The 21,010-nt window shown below is 39.0% G+C and overlaps 1 protein-coding gene across 3 annotated transcripts in view; it reads right to left on the bottom strand.

The window, feature by feature from the left end:
* Positions 1–4,949: 4,949 nt before the first annotated feature.
* LOC149158903 (DNA-directed RNA polymerase II subunit 4-like) overlaps positions 4,950–21,010 on the bottom strand; it is a 33,469-nt gene continuing 17,408 nt past the window's right edge. The window contains exons 2-6 of one of the 3 annotated variants that reach the window (XM_089433398.1): positions 6,257–6,365; positions 5,984–6,053; positions 5,788–5,865; positions 5,614–5,682; positions 4,950–5,339 (exon numbers count right to left, since the gene is read on the bottom strand). In XM_089433398.1, coding sequence (XP_089289524.1) covers positions 5,262–5,339; positions 5,614–5,682; positions 5,788–5,865; positions 5,984–6,053; positions 6,257–6,365 — 404 coding nt within the window. In that variant the 3' untranslated portion in view covers positions 4,950–5,261. Of the gene's footprint in view, positions 5,340–5,613; positions 5,683–5,787; positions 5,866–5,975; positions 6,054–6,256; positions 6,366–21,010 lie in introns of all 3 variants that reach the window. The other 2 variants (XM_089433399.1, XM_089433401.1) reach the window with 2 other exon arrangements.

Raw genomic sequence — 21,010 nt, 5'->3', positions numbered from 1 at the left:
TCTATCCGCTGTCAAGAGGCCCTATTCACTGTCAAAAAGGAGGCCATAATTCTATAGCAAGGAAAGGCCACATCTGCCGCAAGAGGAAAGGTAGAAGAAGCCCTTAACTGCAGCTAAAGCAAGCCCTAGCCACAGCAAGAAGTCTGGACAGCGAGGTCATTTGAGAGCTATTTCAGGGGTCCATTTAGAGCACAAAGTGACTGTTCTTGGAGGCCGAGGCAAGGAGGGTTTGCTGGAGGGTGCAACAACTATTTTAGGGCGACAAGTCCATACGTTGGGCTTGGAACTGCCCTCAAGGAGCAGCGTGGAGGGCAACATCCTATTTAAGGACAGTCGCAGCAAGAGGAAGCAATTCTGGGTTAGCTTGCGGGTTGTTAAGGACTGTGGTTGGTTGCCCTAACGAGTCCAGAATTGCAGCAGCCTAATTACCCTAGCACAATGAGCTAGTGCACACATCTTGGAATGAATCTTGTATGTGTTTGAGTCAGTTTGACGGTTGTAAAGTGCAGCCATAATCCGCAACAAATGGAGGGTTCATCAGCAATGGAATATAAGCTTTATACACAGTTTGAAGGCAACCCCAATCCGCTGTTAAGAGATGTCCATTATCAGTCTTGTAAAGACTCTTATTCACTGCCCAAAGAGACCTAGTTGCGGTCACTTTAACTGTTGTCATAATACCACATCGTTGTAGGTGACAGCATGGCCTAATAGTCTCTATAACTCAGTGTTGTTGGACATATTATGGGACAGTTGCAATGACACTAGGACAGCTGCAACATGGGACAGTTGCACGCATGAAGAATCATGGACAGCAGCAACATGGTAAAGCATGGACAACAGCAAATACATTAGGACAGCAGTAAGCATGGTGCAACCGTGGCACCATGTACAGCAATGCTAAACATTGGGACAGCAGCAACATGAGGTCCAACATTGTGATGATGGGTGCAGCATGGTGCAGCACGTTGAAGTGCAGCATGATCGAGATGCAACACTATGATAGGTGAAGGAGTCACCTTGGAGAATGAGTTGAAGCAGCATGTCTTCAACTGATCTCATGTATCATCATCCTAGGAGATGATCTATGCTCTTATCTAAATAAGTCAAAGTGTTGACTTTTGTTGTAAATGTACTATCTCTCTCTGCTGAACTATTGAAGAACATAAAAGAAGAATTGATCAAAGGTTTCCCCACATTGGGGTTTGTCCCTGGCTAGTGCCACATCTTGTGTCCTCTTGTCTTGGCTTGTCTTCTGCGATTTATATTTATGTTCTATCTGCAGTTTACTTTAATGCTGATGTGCTTACTAATCTAGAAAGGATATTGAGCTAACTGTGAAAATTCAAATAAATTGCTCTAGCATAGAACATTCCTAAACTTAACAGTTATGCTATAACTTATAAGATATTTGTTGTGCATATCTGAAGAGCATGCTAAGGTAGAGCATGATATAGGGTTTAGTATGTGAATGTTGAGATGCGGTTGAGAAACGCAGTTTGATATAACCCCAAAGGGGACATATGTGGGGTTGAATGTATATTGCAGGGGAAGGCTATAACCCCAAAGGGGACATATGTGGGGTTAAATGTATATTGCAAGGGAAGGCATATATGGAATTAAATGTATATGATATGACCACAGCGGGAAGCTTTTATGAGATTAAAAGTATAAGTAAGGTGTAACTGTAGAAGGCTTCTATGAGATTAATGGTAGAAGTAATGTGTAAATGTAGATGTAATATGGTTGACCTAATAAAAAAATAGCTGCACATGCAACGTGTGAATAGATATATATAAAAACCACAAGTCATTTTATGAGATTAAAAGTAGAAGTAATGTGTAAATGTAGAAGGCTTCTATGAGATTAAAAGTAGAAGTAATGTGTAAATGTAGATGTAATATGGTTGACCTAATAAAAAAATAGCCACATGTGCAACGTGTGAAGGGATATATATAAAAATCACAAGTCACTATTGAGGACATGTGATTGGGATGTATGAATGCATTAGGGTATTTGGAGAAGGTTGTCCTATTCTTTGAGTTATTTTATAACTTATTTCTCTTGTCTATATTGGAATTGTGTTCCACACTCGTATTGGTGTATTGGAATTGTGCTTCACACGTTATTTTATAACTTATTTCTCTTGTCTATATTCTCTTGTCTATATTGGAATTGTGCTCCACACTCATATTGGTGTACATGGTGCATACTTACGATTTTTCAAGTATTTGGATCATATAACACAATTACTGTGAACAAATTTGACATCTAATAATAATAAACATATAGATATAAATTAATACATGCCGAAAGTTTGTGCACCCCTCGTCGAAAACATCTGCATGCATAACCAAGGAGCATCAACATGTGTAGGAATGTGGGAATAGTTATGCCACAAGATATTTATTGCGGAAATCTGAGGAGTACATTAAGGTTATGGTATGAGGTCTACTGTGTGAATGTTGAGATGGGATTGAAGATCGCATGTCTAACAATTGAGGAACATAGTTTTAAATTTTGAATATTTTGCCTTTCAATATGGAAATCCTAATTCGATAATAAAGATGACAGATAGATACATTTGGTAGTAAGAGTGGATAAAGTTTCCTGTAGAGAGGTGATCTACAAGCTCATTCCTTGGTAAATGAAAAGCAAGATGACATAGTGTTTGATTGCAAACCAATGTAAACAGCACGGTTTCCCACTCATTGGGAGTAAATATTGAAAAACCCTTGTCATTTACAACTTCCCCGTTATCCTGCGGATCTAGAGAGAGGAAAGGTAGGACCTGTTGCATCATAGCCCACATTTAAAGTAAATTTTGTAAGTCAACGCTTTTGGGAATCTTCACCCCAATAAAATTCTGAATGCTGTTGTTGTTTAAAAAAAAAACACAAACTACTATCTCCATCATAATAAAAGCTAGGGTTTGCTACTCAACAACAAAGTAGCATAAAATAGAAGACAATCAAGCAATCCTACTACAATCGCCAAAAATATGTAAAGCATTGTTCTAACGTGTGACATAAGACAAGACTTATCAAGAGAATGTACAATGCAACCACAAGGACCTCCCTATAGAAACACCAAAGTACCTATCTAGTTTGTAGTAAGCAATAAAATAGTGAAGCTAAAAGCCACTTTCATGTGCATTTATCTGGTTTGTAGTAAGGAACAAAATAATGGAATTGCTAGAAACAAAACCATTGAACTAGACAATCAATTCTACCACTAATAAAGATTTCACCATAAAAGAAGGAAAACTTTTGCAAGTTTATCTAAAATGATGGGGCTCAAATTCTAATTTGAGACAACCTCCACACTAACATATTCAAGTGCATGTTGGAAAGATTGACCTCAAGCTGGCACATCTCTGAAGGTTTTTGAGCACTGGTGGGTGGATTCATGCACAATGTGCCAAGTTCCCCCAAATGTTTATTCCCGGCCAGGTTTGGCTTGCTCTTACAGATTTGACAAGTTGTGCAATAAAGCAAGCTGCTTGGTTAGAGAATTAGCTACTACCACCTCCTTGGCTAAGGATATCTGAAGGCTTTTGAGCACTGGTGGGTGGATCCATGCACAATGTGCCAAGTTCCCCAAATGTTTATTCCCTGCCAGGTTTGGCTCGCTCTTACAGATTTGACAAGTTGTGCAATAAAGCAAGCTGCTTGGTTAGAGAATTAGCTACTACCACCTCTTTGGCTAAGGATGATAATTTCCTCAATCTAGACCTAACTATTTTTATAGAGAAGCCCCCAGAGCAGCAAAATGATGATGGATGGTAACCCTCTCCCACCTTGTGGATGCATCACCAGTTGGAGTCTTAACCCCGATGATCATGACCCACCTACGGACATGGGATTTATTGTAGCTGCTTAAACTTTATGACTATCCATCTTTGACTTTTTGCTCTCCATTTTCGGGCACCGGACTATATGATCGTTACAATTTCAAACTTGTAAGCCCTATGGGCACAGACATGGGATCTATCGTAGCTGCTTAAACTTTATGACTATCCATCTTTGATTTTTGCTCTCCATTTTTGGGCACCGGCCTATATGATTGTTACCATTTCAAACTTGTAAGCCCTATAGTCATGTACTTTTATCAATTTTGATGTACCCCTTGGGGAATATACTAGATCCTAGGCTTTGCGCGTAGCAACTCCTTTATGTGGCACACTTTTTTCTTACAAGGTTCAAAGAAACCACTTTATTTGAATAAAGCTGAAGAGTTCTCACACTTCCATAAATCAACATAAGTACCCCTATTCATTACTTTGAACCTTAACAAAAATCTCTTGAATAATGATCCCAACCCTAAAAGCCATGGACATTTACCCCGAACTTGCAAAACTCCTAGCCCTAATATGTGTTAAATACAAGAATCCTCTCACTTCCATTTTTTACTAGAGAATTTATTTGATCCTTACACATTTGTCTACCATAAAACAACATGTCATCCTGGCTAAAAGACCTTTTTTGGGGCTTTTAATGTATGCTACTATGCCACAACTAGTTTACAATGTACATTTACCAACTTCTAAACAACTATCAGGTCATTCTGAATCTCAGCTTCTTTGAGTAGAATGACCATAGCCAAGTCGGATCCTTCCATGTTTTTTTGTAAGGTTTGTATTCAAGAAAGAGGTAGTTTTCAAGACAGAAAATTTATAATATAAAAAGAAACAATTCACTATCTATAGACATAAATAGCTATAGAAGTAGAAAGCAAAGTCGCACACTAAAAGTAGCTCTCATTTGAGAGAAATTGTGGGTTTTAAAATGCAAAATCCTTACATATAGAGATACACAATGCATAAAAACAAAAACTTTGACGATATAACGAAAAGACTCCATGATCACAAATAATCACATTTTGTCCGGAAGCTAAAGATTTTATTAACAAGAAAAGCTTCCACCAAATTTGTGCTGTAACTGAACTACTTAAAGCCATAACACTAGTCACAAACGTTTTATAAAACTGTCAAAGATATACAGACAAAGAAACATAGGCCGTGAGCTATGCATCTCAGTAATGGGAAGCTTTAGTGTGTGAACTAGATCTTGATATGTACCATATTTATATATCTAATTGCAACAGGTACCACAGAATGCTGTTTCACCTTAGAGAGGTGAAACACAAAAATTAAAAATTTCTGAACAATGCCTCATTCAAGCATTTTTCACCAGCAGCAAATTCAATATTTCCACAAGCCGCATATGCACCATGTAGTAGAGCAGATCAATTAGAATATCCTATTCAAATTTCCTGATCATTGCAAGATCATTAAGCATTTTCTCAATTCTTTCATCATCACATGCACGTCCCTTTGTCTGTAACATATAAAAAAAGAAGTCATTTCAGAACAATGACCAGTGGCATTAGAACTGCCAAGGCAGTACGTATTGGTATAACATATATTTGATGCCTTTAAAGTTATAAAAGCCAAAATAAATGAAGTGACTATGCAAATCGCAAAACATAGTTACACCAATAAAAATGCAATAGCGTATTTATGTTAATCAAATTTCATGAGTTAATAGGATTCACAATTCAGAAATAATAAACATCCTTTCGATCATAAAGAACAGGTAACTTTAGGCTTACCTTAAGGGATGGAACCATAGCTTTGGCCTCTTCTACAGTTTCAGGGCAAAGATTTCCAATCACACAGAGCTGTAATGGCAACAGTATTTAGATTCAGTAAAAGATAGAACCCTTCTAAAAGTATGAATTTGAATCACAATTAGATGGCCATTGCCCAAGTAAATGGTTTCATACCTCGAACTCACCCAATCCATTTCTGCTAAGTACACTGCAAAGCCTTAGTAAAGGATTACATAAATCTTTTCCAAAATCCTATACTACACAACAGTTGATTATCTATTGGATTTAAAAGGTGAGAAATTTTAAATACAAGTTATAGCCCTTTTCAGAACACTAAGCCCAGGAATTAATATAAAGAATACTCTCTGACTTGTTTCACAGCATCTGGATTTTTGTATCGACTGAACTGCTTCACGTACTGCAAAGATCTTTCAAACACCCTGCACAGAAATTATAACAAGAATAATTACTTGCGAATGCAGAATTCGAATAAAAATAAATTCAACAAAATACTGGCACTTATACTAACATACCCCTATTCCTTTATACAATTTACCACTTAACTCTTGCGAAATACAGTTGTTATGTAGTCTTGAGGGAAGGGAAGGAAGAAAAAAGTTTTTTTCATGATGTATGTTCTTACTGTGACACTTGAGATGAGGGATCATCGGTTGTCTGCCTGAGCTGTTCAAATCTTCGCTCCAGAACTAGTGCAACCTCGGAATGCATCAAACATTTAGCTTTCAAAAACTCTGCAAATCACAAAGAAAATTGGTCATTCTTACACACCAAGTAACATAAAAATAAAAGCAATAACAGATAAAAAAATTATTAACAAGTTCAACCGGCTTTAGAAAAAAGTAGACAAATCGGAACAATCAAAACAAACATAGGAAATTCATGTTGATACTACCATACTATAAAACAATGGCAAAACCACAAAACATTCACCAGAGGCATTACAGGAAAAACTTCTGTCAAATCTCCAAAGGAGGAGATAACTGAGGCAATGGAAAGAATGGAGAGCACAGGTTAACCTTCACACGCATTATTTTACTGGAAAATGGTTTTTCTGATATCTAATGATATTAGATAAAAGATATAATACATATTGTTTATTTTACTGGAAAATGGTTTTTCTAATATCTAATGATATTAGATAAAAGATATAATACATATTGTAAGTGTCAAGCTTTAACTCCACGAATCAATTGTGTTTTTGCAATAAGAGAAAGCATGGATATATACAAGAAGAGGGAGACTATTGGGTTTCATCTCCCAAGGTCTCTTCATCTTCCAATTTCTTTTATTTTGCTATTTACAATATTTATATGGATTTTCCTAATCCCAAAGATTACGTGTCAACATTCCCCCACCTTAATCTGAATGGATGTTGGTGAGTCCAAGCATCATTCTGAATCTTTCAAACTTTCGTGAAGATGTTTGCAATCTGTTCATCTGTGGAACAATGTCGTAGATGAATTGTCTTAGCCTCAACATGATGTCAAATCAGATGATATTTTGTATTAATGTGCTTGGTTCTATAATGGAACTTTGGGCTCTTGGCCAACTTTATTGCAAAAGAATTATCAATCAAAAGAGGAGTTGAATGCACTTGTTTCTCCTGCAAACCCTCCAGAATTTTCCTAAGCCGCACAATTTTCTTCGTTGCTTCCGCTGCTGCCACATATTCTGCCTCAGTTGTGGAATCCGCTGGAACTAATTGTTTGTGTGACCTCCAGGAGACAGCTCTTGATCCAAGACTCATAACATAACCTGAAGTAGATACTCCAGTTTCTTTATCTCCATCAAAATCTAAATCAGAGTATCCAATCAAACTGAAGTCACCCACCTATGTATACTTGAGTCCAAAGTTTTAAGTTCCCTTCAAATACTTTAGAACTCTTTTTGCAGCAGACCAATGACCCTCACAAGGCTTTTGCATAAACCTAGAAAGGATTCCAATAGCAAATGAAATGTCTGGTCTAGTAGTAGTCAGGTAGTTGAGACTTCCTACGAGTTGTTTGTACTTTGTTGCATCCTCAAATTATTTTCCTTCAGTGGATGTGAGCTTTAAATTATGTTCCATTGGAGTAGTCAAAGGATTGCACTCAGTCATGTCAAACCTATTCAACAGATCTCCAATGTACTTCTAAGAGAGGAATATAAACTTTGAATGTTGGGTTACTTCAATACCAAGATAGTAGTGAACATCGCCCAAATATGTCATTTCAAAACCTTTTCTCAGTTCTTTCTTTATGGATGCAACGTAGTTCTTATTGTCCCCTATCATTAAAAGATCATCTACATACACCAAAAGATATTCATCTGTTTTGCCAACTTTCTTGACAAATAAAGTTGCATCATCAAGATCATAATGTTTGAAATTGAGTTTCAAACAATGCTCATTGAATTTCTCGTACCAAGCTTGCGGCGCTTGCTTGAGGCCATACAAGGATTTGACAAGCTTCCGTACTTTGTGTTCCTAACCCTTCACAACAAATCTTTCTGGTTGGGACACAAAAACATTCTCTTTCAAATCTCCATTCAAGAAAGCAGTTTTTACATCCATTTGATGGACTTTCCAACCGTTCTGAGCTGCCAAGGCAAAGAGTGCCCAAATGGTAGCCCATTTTACTATGGGGGCAAAGGTCTCCTCATAATCGACCCCTTCCTTTGTGCAAAACCTTTTGCCACAAGCCTGGCTCTATGCTTGTCAAGTGAGCCATCTACTTTATCATTGTCCTTAAAGACCCACTTGCAACCAATTGGTTTGGTTCCTAATGGAAGATCAACCAACTTACAGGTGCCATTCAAGCATCATATTTTTTCTACATCGCTTCTTTCCATTCATCATGAGAAGAGACTTCTTTGAAGGAAGTAGGTTCAAAATCTGTCGACAAATTTGGTTCACAATTATAAGAAAAATCAATATCAACAAGTGAGTCAAGATCGTCTACATCACCTCCATTTTGTTTGGTTGAGCTTCTTGTTCTATCTTTCCAACCTCATCAGGACGAACACTTTCAAGTGTCTTTGTGAGCCATTTTGAAAGACCTTTCCGAGATGGCCTACGCTACTCAACTGAATGAGATGGGGCTGAATCAAGATTTAGCCTCCCAATTCTCTCAATCACGAATGTCATCTTAATCAGTGATTGGAGCTTCATGTGGGGGAGGGAGTGCTTCAGAAGGAGATTCCACAGATTGATCCATTATAGGGATCCCCACTTCAAGATGTGGAATCTCATTATCAAACTTTTGAAAAGACTTTGCATGTCCGAATCTATCCAAGCGATCAAGCTACCACTCAACAACATTATCAGTCTTGGAAGATTCAAGAAAGATCACATCTCTAGATATTATAAATTTCTTATTTACTTCATCATAGAGACGAGGTATGCTTTGGAGGTATCTAAGTACCCCAAGAAGATACATTTGTGACTCCTTGCACCAAGTTTGTTTCTTTGTTCCTTAAGTAAGTATCGAGGCATAACAGGTGGAACCAAAAACCCTAAGATGCCTCACTGAAGGAATGTGGCCATACCACGTTTCATAGGGAGTCTTGTTTTTAATAGCATGAGATAGACACCTATTATTTATATACACAGCACATAGAATTGCATCAGCCCAAAACATCAACTTAACATTCTTGAAAAACATCATTGAACGTACCATATTTAATATTGCCATGTTCATTCTTTCAGCTACTCAGTTTTGTTAGGGATTATAAGGCACGGTTGTTTGATGTTTGATCCCATGCTGGTGAAGATAGTTTTCAAATTCATTTTAAGTATATTCTCTTCCATTATCAATACAAATAGAGTCAATATGAGATTGTGCATCATTTTCAATCCATGCATGAAAGCTTTTGAATGTTTCAAAAGCTTCAGATTTGTTCTTCAATAAATAAACCCAACACATTCTAGTGTAATCATCAATAAATGTCATCATATATTTATTACCATTTGCAGAAGGAACAGGCATTGGGCCACATAAATTAGAATGAATGAGTTCAAGCTTTCTATGTGCTCTGGAATGAGAATCGTGAAATGATTGTTTGTTGTGTTTTCCTAAAATACAAGCATCACATTGCTTAAGTTTCCTAGGAATTGTCGGCAAACCAATAACACCATTTTTCTTCAACAAACGAAGGTTGTCATGGTTCAAATGCCCAAATATAGCATGCCATAAAAAACTTGATGGAAATGTGTCTTCATCATAGTGAGAACTGTATGAAAAGTTTTGTACACGAGCAAAGGTTCCTTGCAACTTCAGAAGTCTTTCTTATTCTATTACAATCATGACAAGTGAGTGATTTGATGCTTTTTCGACTTCAACCTTGCCATCAAATATGTGAATGGAGTCTCTTTGCTGGCAGATGTGGACCAAGACAGAAAGTTTCTCCTCGGCTCTGAGAGGTATAGAACATCATGTAGAAGAAAGTCTGGAAGACCAAGCAGTTTGAGCCTAATGGTGCCAAGCCTTGATGGCTTGAGTTTTGACTTGTCTGCAAAGTAGACTACTTTATCAACATTGTCAGTGAATTCTTCAAAGAAATCACTTCTGAAAGTCATGTGGCAAGTTGCTCCTGAATCAAGCAACCAAGAATCTACCAAGTGTTTTACTGTTTTCCTTATCTCTTTCCTGCTCGATTCTATCCCAAGGTGGCTTACATGTGGAAGTATCATGTCCATTTCCATTGCATCGTATACAATGAAGATCAGACTTTTCTCCTTGGAAATGTCTGCCTCCCTGCCTCTAAAATTCTTCTTTCCATGTCCTCTTCAACCATCTCTTCCTCTAAAAGAATCATGTCCTTGATTCTTCTCTTTTTGTGCAAGGCATACAGCTTCTTCAGGAGACTGAGGAGTTGTCTTCTTCCTCAAAGCCTTCTCTCTTTCAGCAAACTTCTTCTCAAGGGAGTTAAAGGAAATATCCTTAAGTTTTCCACTTGCTTGCAATGACTCAAGATAATGTGAATAAGTGGGATATAGTGCCTTGACATAAAGTAGTGAGAGGAACATCTATTTCAACACCAGTGGCTTTTATGTCATGCATAATGGATCTTATTTCTGATGCTAAGGCAAGAGGGTCATCATTTTTCAACTCAAGATTGAACATCTTGATCATTATTTGAACAATGTCAAGCTCAGAGTGTGAGTCATATAATTCTTTCAACTTCTTTAAAGCTTCAAAAGCATTTGAAAATGGAAAAATATGACGACTCACCTCTTCATTTACTGACGCTGCAATCAAGGCATAGGCCTTGTTGTTCTTGTTTTCCCAAATGGCAAACTCCTTGTCTAAAGTGGGCTTTTCGGGTGCATGGTCTCCTTCTCCTTCACAAACTCCTTTCAAAAATTCATTGAAAATAAAGGTGTGTTTTATCTTTCTGGACCACTCATGATAGTTCTCTTTGCTAGAGAGTCCCACAGTGGATATTAGTGAACGTATCATCAAAAAAAGCCTATGTACTTTTGATTTCCAAAACAATTGCAGCCTTACTTTTGCCTTCTTGATTAGGTAAGAGACTTGTTATATAAAAGGCAAAATTTCACTTTACACTATGTCAAAAAAAAAAATTATACATATATATATATATATATATATATATATACCACCACTCATAATGTTTCACCATAACATATAAGATATATCACAAACATATATCATGTCCACCACTCATACCATAAAAGTTCCACCCACTCTCATAGTATATACCACCGCCTCAACATATAAAAGAATTTCAAATGCATAAAATATATGAAACATGTCCACACTTTAACATAACCAACGCATATAACTTAAAGGGCTTTTCACACTTATTCAATATCCACTTAACATATGTGAACACCTCACCATACAATACACACAAATCAAAATATATATCAACCCTTTTATAATTCATTGACCACCCAAAAAAAATTCAATGCAGCAGTGAACACAAACCAGGAATGCAAGATCTTCAAAAAAACAAAGGATAATGCACCATACAATACCAGCAGATATGTAACTCATTGCAATATACTCACAAGTCCTCTCCACAGACGCACCATTTGAAAACAATCATTAAGAAAAGAATGCAACCTTTCTCACACATATAATGTGATTCAACACATACTTTTTTCAAAAAAGTTATAGCATACCAAGATTTAATGCACATTCCAGTGCTCACAGTTTATCAACGCACCAAACAACCATACCATTTATGCCCCATTTACATGCAGACCACGACCATCGTAACTAGCACACAGTTCGAGGATGTTCACAGTGAAACGCAGAGCAGCGTTCAACATTCTGTATGTAGAGGTCTCTATGCATAGCCTTTAGCGCTCGTCAAGAGTTAAGTCATGGTCACTGTCTCAAGAGATTCGACCAAACCGTGAGGAATATGCCTTCAACACATCGCAGAACCAAAACCAGCGCTCACAGTCAACTCCAAGGGATTTGAATTGACAAAATCTTGCAAAGAATATGGCAGAAAGCAAAGGGGCAGAATATGGCAAAAGAGAATAGGAGTTGCAAGAGCATAGGGAAACCAAAAATGGGGTTGGCTCTGATACCATGTCAGGCCAGGAGAGTAACTCCACGAATCAATTGTGTTCTTGCATTAAGCGAAAGCATGGATATACACAAGGAGAGGGAGACTATTGAGTTTCATCTCCCAACATCTCTTCATCTTCCAATTTCTTTTATTTTGTTATTTACAAATTTACATGGATTTTCCAAATCCCAAAGATTAGGTGTCAACAGTAATGAAGTAGGTTCACATCAGACAAACCTCTGACTAACTAAGCCAACCATATGCCATTATTGGAAGGTTAATTACAAAAACTACACTTTTAAATAACAAAAAAATAACAAAACAGCAGTAGTAAAGTTTGTACTTGTAGCCTATTTTATCCCCCCATTGCCAAAACTTGGTTGAATTTAGTCCCACACCATTATGAAGTTAAGTTGTTGGCCACTGGTGGCTTAAAAGAGTGGGCTCTGCAAACCAAATTATCAAAGACAAAGAAACTCTAATCTGCCTTATGAGAACTCGGTTCACCTTCTATCAAAAATTTCACAAGGTAAAACCAAAGGTCATAGAACTCCATTCTTCTATCAACATTTCGATCACACTTTCCCAATCACAACTTTAAATATATTTTTAGTTCTCCTAACCATATTTCCTCTCCAGAGGTCAACAAGACAATGAACATTCCAAGACCAAAAGTTGATAAGGAGAAAGGACAGTTGGGCCCTAGGGTCAATCTATCATCATTCCTTCATTATTTTCCTATACTAAAAGGATAGAAAAGTCTTCTCCTTAGGGCACATTATTCCTCTAACAACGAATATACACATTTGCTGCCTCAAGCAAGGAAGGTTGTGGACATCTTTACATGTGGCTTTCGAAACTTGCTCCGAAGATGCAGGATTAGCATAGGTGTCTCAGCCTAGACTAAGGCCTTTCCTTTGACATTTTTATGAGACACTATCATTGGAGGCACACAGTCACAACTCTAACCCAAACCTTCTCTTAAAGGTTGTTCCTATAGTAGATAGTTCGTCAACAACCTTGAAGCCTACTGAAAAGAAAATTTATATATTGTGTTGGAAATACTGAGAGGGGTTGAGTCAATATTTCACTTGTAATTAGTTAATTATAAAATTTTAGAGCATGAAAAGTAGAACAATAAGCATCAACACATTCAAGGAGAAATACACAACAAATTTTAGGTGGAAACCCTTCCAGGAGAAAAATCACCGACCGCTTTTCTAATAATTTTGATGAATACAAAATATGCTTCAGCTCCAACTGAAAAGAGAAGCCCCAACTACCTAGTACTCTAGAAAAGCTTTCATTTTATCAAGAAGCTCTAACTCTTGAAAGGATGTTGCTACACCCTAATTTACCAGCATTGGAGGACGCTCCAATGCCCTGGTTTTATCAGCTACAACTGATAGGATGCTCCAACACCCTGCAAGCTCCAACTTGCCCTAGCACCACCTTGCCACCCTAAAGTATTTTCAAGCTACAACCTAAAGGAGACTTCACTCTCCTGCCTTGCACCACCCAACCATCCTGAGAATATAAAATAAAAAATGAACAATGGGCTCCCATACCAGGGACAATGACCCACTTACAAATATTTAATGACTTCAAACCCAATCACAACTATCAACAAACTCCAATTGTTGATGTACCAAATTTCTTCAAGAATTCAATGTTGTTACAAAAGAATGTGACAATGGAACTCCTAACTCCAATTGTTGATGTACCAAATTTCTTCAAGAATTCAATGTTGTTACAAAAGAATGTGACAATGGAACTCCTAGACAATGTACCTTCTGCTAATGAAAAACTGACCTCTACCCTTAAAGTTTTGATACTTGCTTTGGTTGTTGAAGATGAAAGCCTGTGAACACTTGTTATAGCTTAGAATCAGTGACACGGTGTTCATCACATAGTGCAATACAACTTTTACTTTTTCTTCTTATCAATGGAGGATCCAAACTAACTTCTTAAGTCAATGTACAATGTGCAAAAGAAGTGATCTCTGTCATAAAGGAGATTTGATCATAAAATAGTCTTCAGCTGTCCACAAGTTTGTAAACCTTCAGGGCTTCACCATAAATTCTTTTCAACAATTGCTTCTTTAATTGCTCTTAAAGGTTCATTGTTTATGGCTTTTATTTGCAATAATCAAAACATACCTTAGAAACCACAAGGCTAAATCTTCTTCAAAAAAAAGGTGCCTCAGTTCCGGAACAACGTTAGGGCCGATCATCCCTAACGTTAGGGCTAAATTTCTCACTAGTTTATTGTTTTCCCTCCTACAGGTAATTTCACCAATGTATGGTTATCCCCATGAATTTTGAGACCTTTGGTTCGTTCTAGTTCTTCAAAACCCTAACTCCTCTCATAGGCATATTACGTCGTCTTTTCGTGGTACTCTACACTCAATTTATTAGGAATTTCTTGTAAGTTTGTTTCTCATATTAAACCCTTTTCTTGTTAAGGTACCAACTGCATCTGCAGCGACTACTTTGTTCTATGGTTGGACTATAATGGATATGGTAAGATCTATTTCAATTTACTCTTATAGTTGTGCTCTTCCCTTCTGAGGGAACCAAGAGTCCCTCTCCAATTGCTTTCAGGAATGGGGATTTTTCTTCTTTTGTATTTTATGGTTTGATACAAGTGTTGGAACTTCTTTTTACTATGAATACCTTGGATTTGTTGGAAATAGTACCAAGGAGAGGTGTTACTAGGCATTTATCATTTTTAGCCTAGTGAACACATTAATTAATTATTTTTATCTTGGTGACATTTATGAGTTATATCAATGCCATGGGTGGAAAAGGTACTTAGAAGTGTTGTACTGTGTACTTTTTCTAATATTAAAGTCACTTGTACTTTATAAAGTAATTTTATGTGTAAGGTACTAAGTGTACTTTTCTAATACTAAAGTGAGTTGAAAAATCACTTTATGAGAAAAATAGAAAAGGTACACAATTTGAAAAAGGTACTAGGAGACTTTTAAGTGATGGGGCCAATGTGTGAAGGGAGTCATTTGGGAGAATTGATCTCAACCACACATCTTGAAATTTGGAGATTAAATCTCAACCATTGGATCTTAGGTTTAGGGATTCAATCTTTTCCAAGGAGACAAAACAGGGAAAAGGGATCTCATTCTTCACTTCACACTTGAAAGAGCATGAGGGGAAGAGAAGAGAAAACTTTAAGGAGAGGAGAAACTGCAGCAAGGAAGGAGGCACAAATTTCTAAGAGGGCACACGGCAGCACAAATATCGAGGAAGAGCGGCTACAATGGGCATAGATTTCATGGCAATGAGGCACAATTTTCGAGGGATGTAGCATGAATTTAAGGAGTTGTACAACACAAAATTCGAGGAGGTTTTTGCTACTATCAAGCCCAAAATTTGAGGCACAAATTTCGAGACAACAACCACTGTCAACGCAGATTTCAAAGCAACAAACAAGCATGAATTTCGAGGCACACTGTCTCACCTTCAACACAAATTTCGAGGCACCTTCAACACAATTTTCGAGGCAAAATTCTGGGCACAATTTGAGGAGTTGGGCTAGGAAAAGTTGCAGAAATTTTGGGCATGTAAATTTGTGAAAATCTAAAGATTTCTGAGGGCACAAATTTCAAGAAATTGTAATTAATGCTATAGCAAAAAAAGGGAGATAAGTATAGTGAATTTTTGTACTTATTTTATAATTTCTTAAGCAATAAAATCCTCCTTTGAAGACCGGTTTTCCCCAAGAGGCTGTGGGGTTTTTCCGGGGTCAACTTGACCAAAAATAAGTGTCTCATGTTTGAATGCTTACCAAAATTTTGTATTAATTTTCAACTGATAGGAAAGTGAAAAATAGTACAAGTACTCTTATAATGTTTGCAATGAATGCATACTGAAATTTATATCAGCATGACAAAACATGTGGGTTGGGCCTAAACAAACACTTGCAAACTTGTAAATTGGGTTAAGGGTGCAGATCATAAATTTTCTACATGGTATCAGAGCTAAATTGAGGCTCAAATCTCAAATTTCAGTCAGCTGATAAAGAGGGCAGCTAGAATTTAAAGTCTTCAAACAGTGAACCAAGTCCCTTTGAAATTTTGCCAGAAACCCAAAGACTTCAGCAATTCAGAGGGAGGAAGGTTCTAGCTTCCAGATTTGCTTCATTTTGTTGGTTGTGGGGTCATGGCTACTGGGTTGAGAGTAGAGGACAGATTGATGGGGGCTGAAAACTTTGGCCCATGGAAGGAGAGGATTATGCTTTTACTGGAGGAGGTGGAAGTGTGGGATGTTGTTGAAGCAGTTGTGCAAGCACCCACTGATCCAGCTCAGTTGGTGGAGTTCAACAAGAAGAATGTGAAGGCAAAGAGGATCCTTCTAGATGCCATCAAGGACCATTTATTCCCTCATGTTTCAGGGATGAGATATGCATATCAGATGTGGGAGTCCTTGGTCTCTTTGCACCAAAGTTCTAATGAGAACAGGAAGATGGTGTTGAGACAAAAACTACGCAACACCAAGATGACCAAGACCAACAATGTGACATCTTTCCTCACCAGAGTCTCACAAGTGAAGGATGAGTTAGCTGCCGTTGGAGAGGTTGTTCCAAAGGAGTAGTTGGTTAGGATTGCCTTAGATGGGTTCACCGAGAAGTGGGATGGCTTTATCCATGGCTTGGTGGCCAGAGAGCACTTTCCTGGTTGGAGGAGGATGTGGGATGATTTCATCCAGGAGGAGATCAGGAGGAGTGCAAGGGGTGGCAGCAAGAGTGGTGGGGGAGGTGAAGAGGAGAATGTTGCTCTTGCAGCTAAGGGCAAGAAGGGAAAGAAGATCAAGAAGGGGTCTTCTAGTGGAGCAAAGCAGGAGAAGGGGAAGCAAAAGGCTAAGGAGAAGGACATGAGCAAAGTGAAATGCTTTGCTTGTGGGAAGATGGGTCACTATGTTGTTCAGTGTCCCAACAAGAAGGGTAAGAAGAAACAAGGAGTTGCAGCTTCCGCAGATGTGGATGATTTTGCAACTATGTTTGATTTAGAGTGTGCTTTGGTGGTGAGTTTAGCCACTCATGTCACATCTTCATGTGCATAGTTCATAGACAGTGGACAATCCTGCCATATGACCGGAGTTAGAGAGCACTTCAAGAGCCTTTTGGAGCATGACATTGACTTGGAAGTTGTGCTTGGCAACAACCCATCACCTCCTCTAAAGGTGACAGATGTTCTTTATGTTCCAGGGTTGAAGAAGAGTCTAATATTAGTCTTTAGCTTGGAGGACAGGAGGTTTGAGGTACTATTCCGAAAGGGACAAGTGTTAATATTTCCCAGGGGATCCAGTACCGAGTCTGCTCGTGTGATTGGAGCTCGCGGTCGGAGACTATACAAACTTATATTTCAACCTCTTAGAGCTATGGTAGCACAGACTAGTAGCAGTGAGTTATGTGAGTTGTGGCACAAGAGGATGGCCCACTTGCACCATGGAGCTTTCAAGATGTTGAGGGAGATGGTTACAGGGTTGCCTAACTTCAGCACAAAGCATCATGATGTGTGCAGGGGGTGTGCTTTGGGAAAGTACACCAAGACACCTTTCCAGAGCAGTGACAGCAGAGTTGCAGGTATCCTTGATTTGATTCATTCTGACGTATGTGGTCCTATGTCCCATGTTTCATTGAGTGGATATGAGTACTATGTGACATTCATTGATGACCACTCCAAGAGGACCTAGATTTACTTCTTGAAGACCAAGGATGAGGTCTTCCAGAGATTCCAAGAGTTTAAGGCTCTTGTGGAGAACCAGACAGGGAGGCAGATCAGGGTGTTGAGATCAGACAATGGGGGTGAGTACACTTTTGCGAAGATGAGGGATTTTTGTGGGAGTGTTGGCATCAAGAGGGAGCTCATTGTGCCTTATAACCCTCAGCAAAATGGGGTGGCAGAGAGGAAGAACAAGACCATTGTGGGTGCAGCTAGAGCAATGTTGCATGATCAGAGTTTACCTTTCTTCTTGTGGGCCGAGGCGTGTAACACTGTTGTTTATTTGCAGAACAGGAGCCCACATAGAGCCTTGGGGATCAAGACTCCTGAGGGGGTGTATACCGGCAAGAAGCCGAAAATTTGGCACATCAGGATATTTGGGTGCCTTACATATTCACACGTCCCTAAGGAGAAGAGGACAAAGTTAGAACCCACTGTAAAGAGGGGTATCCTAGTGGGTTACAGTGAGACCAACAAAGCTTACCATATATATCTTCCTGCACAGAGGAAGATTGTCCTAAGGAGGGATGTGACATTTGACGAGAGGGCTTTGAGGAGGTCTCGGGAGGTTGATCAGGTAGAGCAGCAGGCTCCTCAGCAGGTGGCCACACTCCAAGTTTCAGGTGCATCAGGTGGTACATCTGGATCAAGAGGTTCACATTCTTCAAGGGTGACAAGTTCACAAGGCATAGTTTCATCTGGTATCGGATCACCTGGTGCAGGTTCATCAGGCACAGTATCTCAGAGTTCAGGATCTCCCTTAGTTATTTCAAAGCCTTCCTCGCTAGGAGGAAAGGCACCAGTTGAGGATTTTCCCATACCACCACAGGAGACTACTGCAGGGAAGAGGAAGCCAAGATGGCTTCGGGAGACCCTGAAGGAGGCTCAGGAGGTAGTGGGGAGACCCAAGTGGTTAGTGAGGGAGAGCAGACCACCAGAGAGGTTGGGAAACCAAGATGGCTTCGGGAGACCCTGAAGGAGGCTCAAGAGGTAGTGGGGAGACCCAAGTGCAGACCACCAGAGAGGTTGGATGGCTTTGTGGAAGATGTTTTGGAGACAGAGCCAACTAGTTTCAAGGAGGCCACTAGACCGCATATTTGGAGGGATGCCATGGTGGAGGAGTATGCCTCTATCATGAAGAATGATGTTTGGGAGGTAGTGTCACGTCCTAATGGGAAGTCAATTGTGACTTCCATGTGCCTCTACAAGATCAAACATGTTGTAAAAGCAGCATGGAGAAGTTCAAAGCTCGATTTGTGGCGTGGGGGTTCTCAAAGGTAGAGGGAGTTGACTATGGGAAGACCTTTGCACCGGTTGCTCGTTATACTTCCATGAGAGCAGTGATATCTATAGCAGCTGAGATGGGCTGGAGGATTCACCAAATGGATGTGAAGACCGCCTTTCTATATGGTGTTATACAGGAGGAGGTATACATTGAGCATCCTAAGAGCTTTGAGTTGCATGGGAGGGAGGCTCATGTGTGTAAGCTGAAGAAAGACTTATATGGACTGAAGCAGGCATCGAGGGCATGGTACAAGAGGATAGATACCTACTTGCAACATTTGGGTTTCCAGAAGAGTGATGCAGATCCGAACCTATACTTTATCCTAGTAGGTGACGATCCACTCATTTTGGTATTGTATGTGGATGACTTGTTTATTACAAGGGAAGACAGTCTCATCCAACATTGCAAGAGAGATCTTGCTTCAAAGTTTGATATGATTGATATGGGGTTGATGCATTACTTTCTAGGGTTGGAGGTTTGGCAGGAGGATGGGCATATCATCATGGGACAGGGCAAGTATGCAGGAGATATCTTGAGGAGATTCTGTATGGATGGTTGTAGGCCTATGGCTACTCCTATGATCACCAACTGGAAGAAGTTGCATGATGTTGATTCTGAGTTGGTGGATCCCACTTTGTATCGTCAACTGATCGGTTCATTGATGTATTTGGTCAACACTAGACCAAATATTTGTTTTGTAGTCAACACATTGAGTCAGTTTATGATGGATCCCAGTAGAGTACATTGGGTGGCTACAAAACATGTGTTGAGGTACTTATAGGGCACAATGGATCATGGTTTGGACTATGTCAAATGTGATGGAGTCAGATTGATTGGTTGCACAGACTCAGATTGGGTTGCCAGTGTCAATGACTAGAAGAGTCCTTCCGAATGTTGTTTCTCAATGGGCTCGGCAATTGTGTCATGGTTCAGCAGGACACAGAAGTCAGTGGCATTGAGCAGCACAGAGGCAGAGAATATGGCAGCTAATCAGGCAGGGTAAAAGGCATTATGGCTTCGCAAAATGCTTCATGGTTTATTTGGTCAGTTGTTGAGACCAACTACGACTTATTGTGATAATCAGAGCCGTATTAAACTCTCGGAGAATCCAATATTTCACAACCGGTCAAAGCATATTAAGATCAAATCCCACTTCATCAAAGACTGGGTTTAGCGAGGCGCAGTGAAACCTGAGTATATATCCACTGACGAGCAGGTAGCAGACATTCTCACCAAGTCTTTGCCAAGAGGCAAACATGTTTTCATCAGAGACAGGATGGGAGTGGTGAGCAACACTTTCCTCGGTAAGAGAGAGTGTTGGAAATAGTACCAAGGAGAGGTGTTGCTAGGCATTTATCCCTTTTAGCCTAGTGAGCACATTAATTACTTTTGTCTTGGTAACATTTATGAGTCATATTAATGCCAGGAGTGGAAAAGGTACTTAGAAGTGTTGTACCATGTATTTTTTCTAATATTAAAGTCACTTGTATTTTATAAAGTGACTTTGTGTAAAGTACTAAGTGTACTTTTCTAACATTAAAGTGAGTTGAAACTCACTTTATGAGAAAAATAGAAAAGGTACACAACTTGAAAAGGGTACTAGGAGACTTTTAAGTAATGGGGCCAATATGTGAGGAAAGTCATTTGGGAGAATTGATCTCAACCACACATCTTGAGATTTGGAGATTAAATCTCAACCATTGGATCCTGGGTTTAGAGATTCAATCTTTTCCAAGGAGACAGAAAGAGGGAAAAGGGATCTTCTTCTTCACTTCACACTTGAGAGAACATGAGGAGAAGAGAGGAGAGAAAACTTCAAGGAAAGA

This window comes from Pinus tabuliformis, chromosome 5_2, assembly GCF_031772625.1.
Source record: "Pinus tabuliformis cultivar Carrire ecotype Pingquan chromosome 5_2, CPIR1, whole genome shotgun sequence".
Lineage (NCBI taxonomy): Eukaryota > Viridiplantae > Streptophyta > Pinopsida > Pinales > Pinaceae > Pinus > Pinus tabuliformis.
Note: the sequence above shows the minus strand (reverse complement) of the source record. Positions and strands in the feature narration are given on the sequence as shown.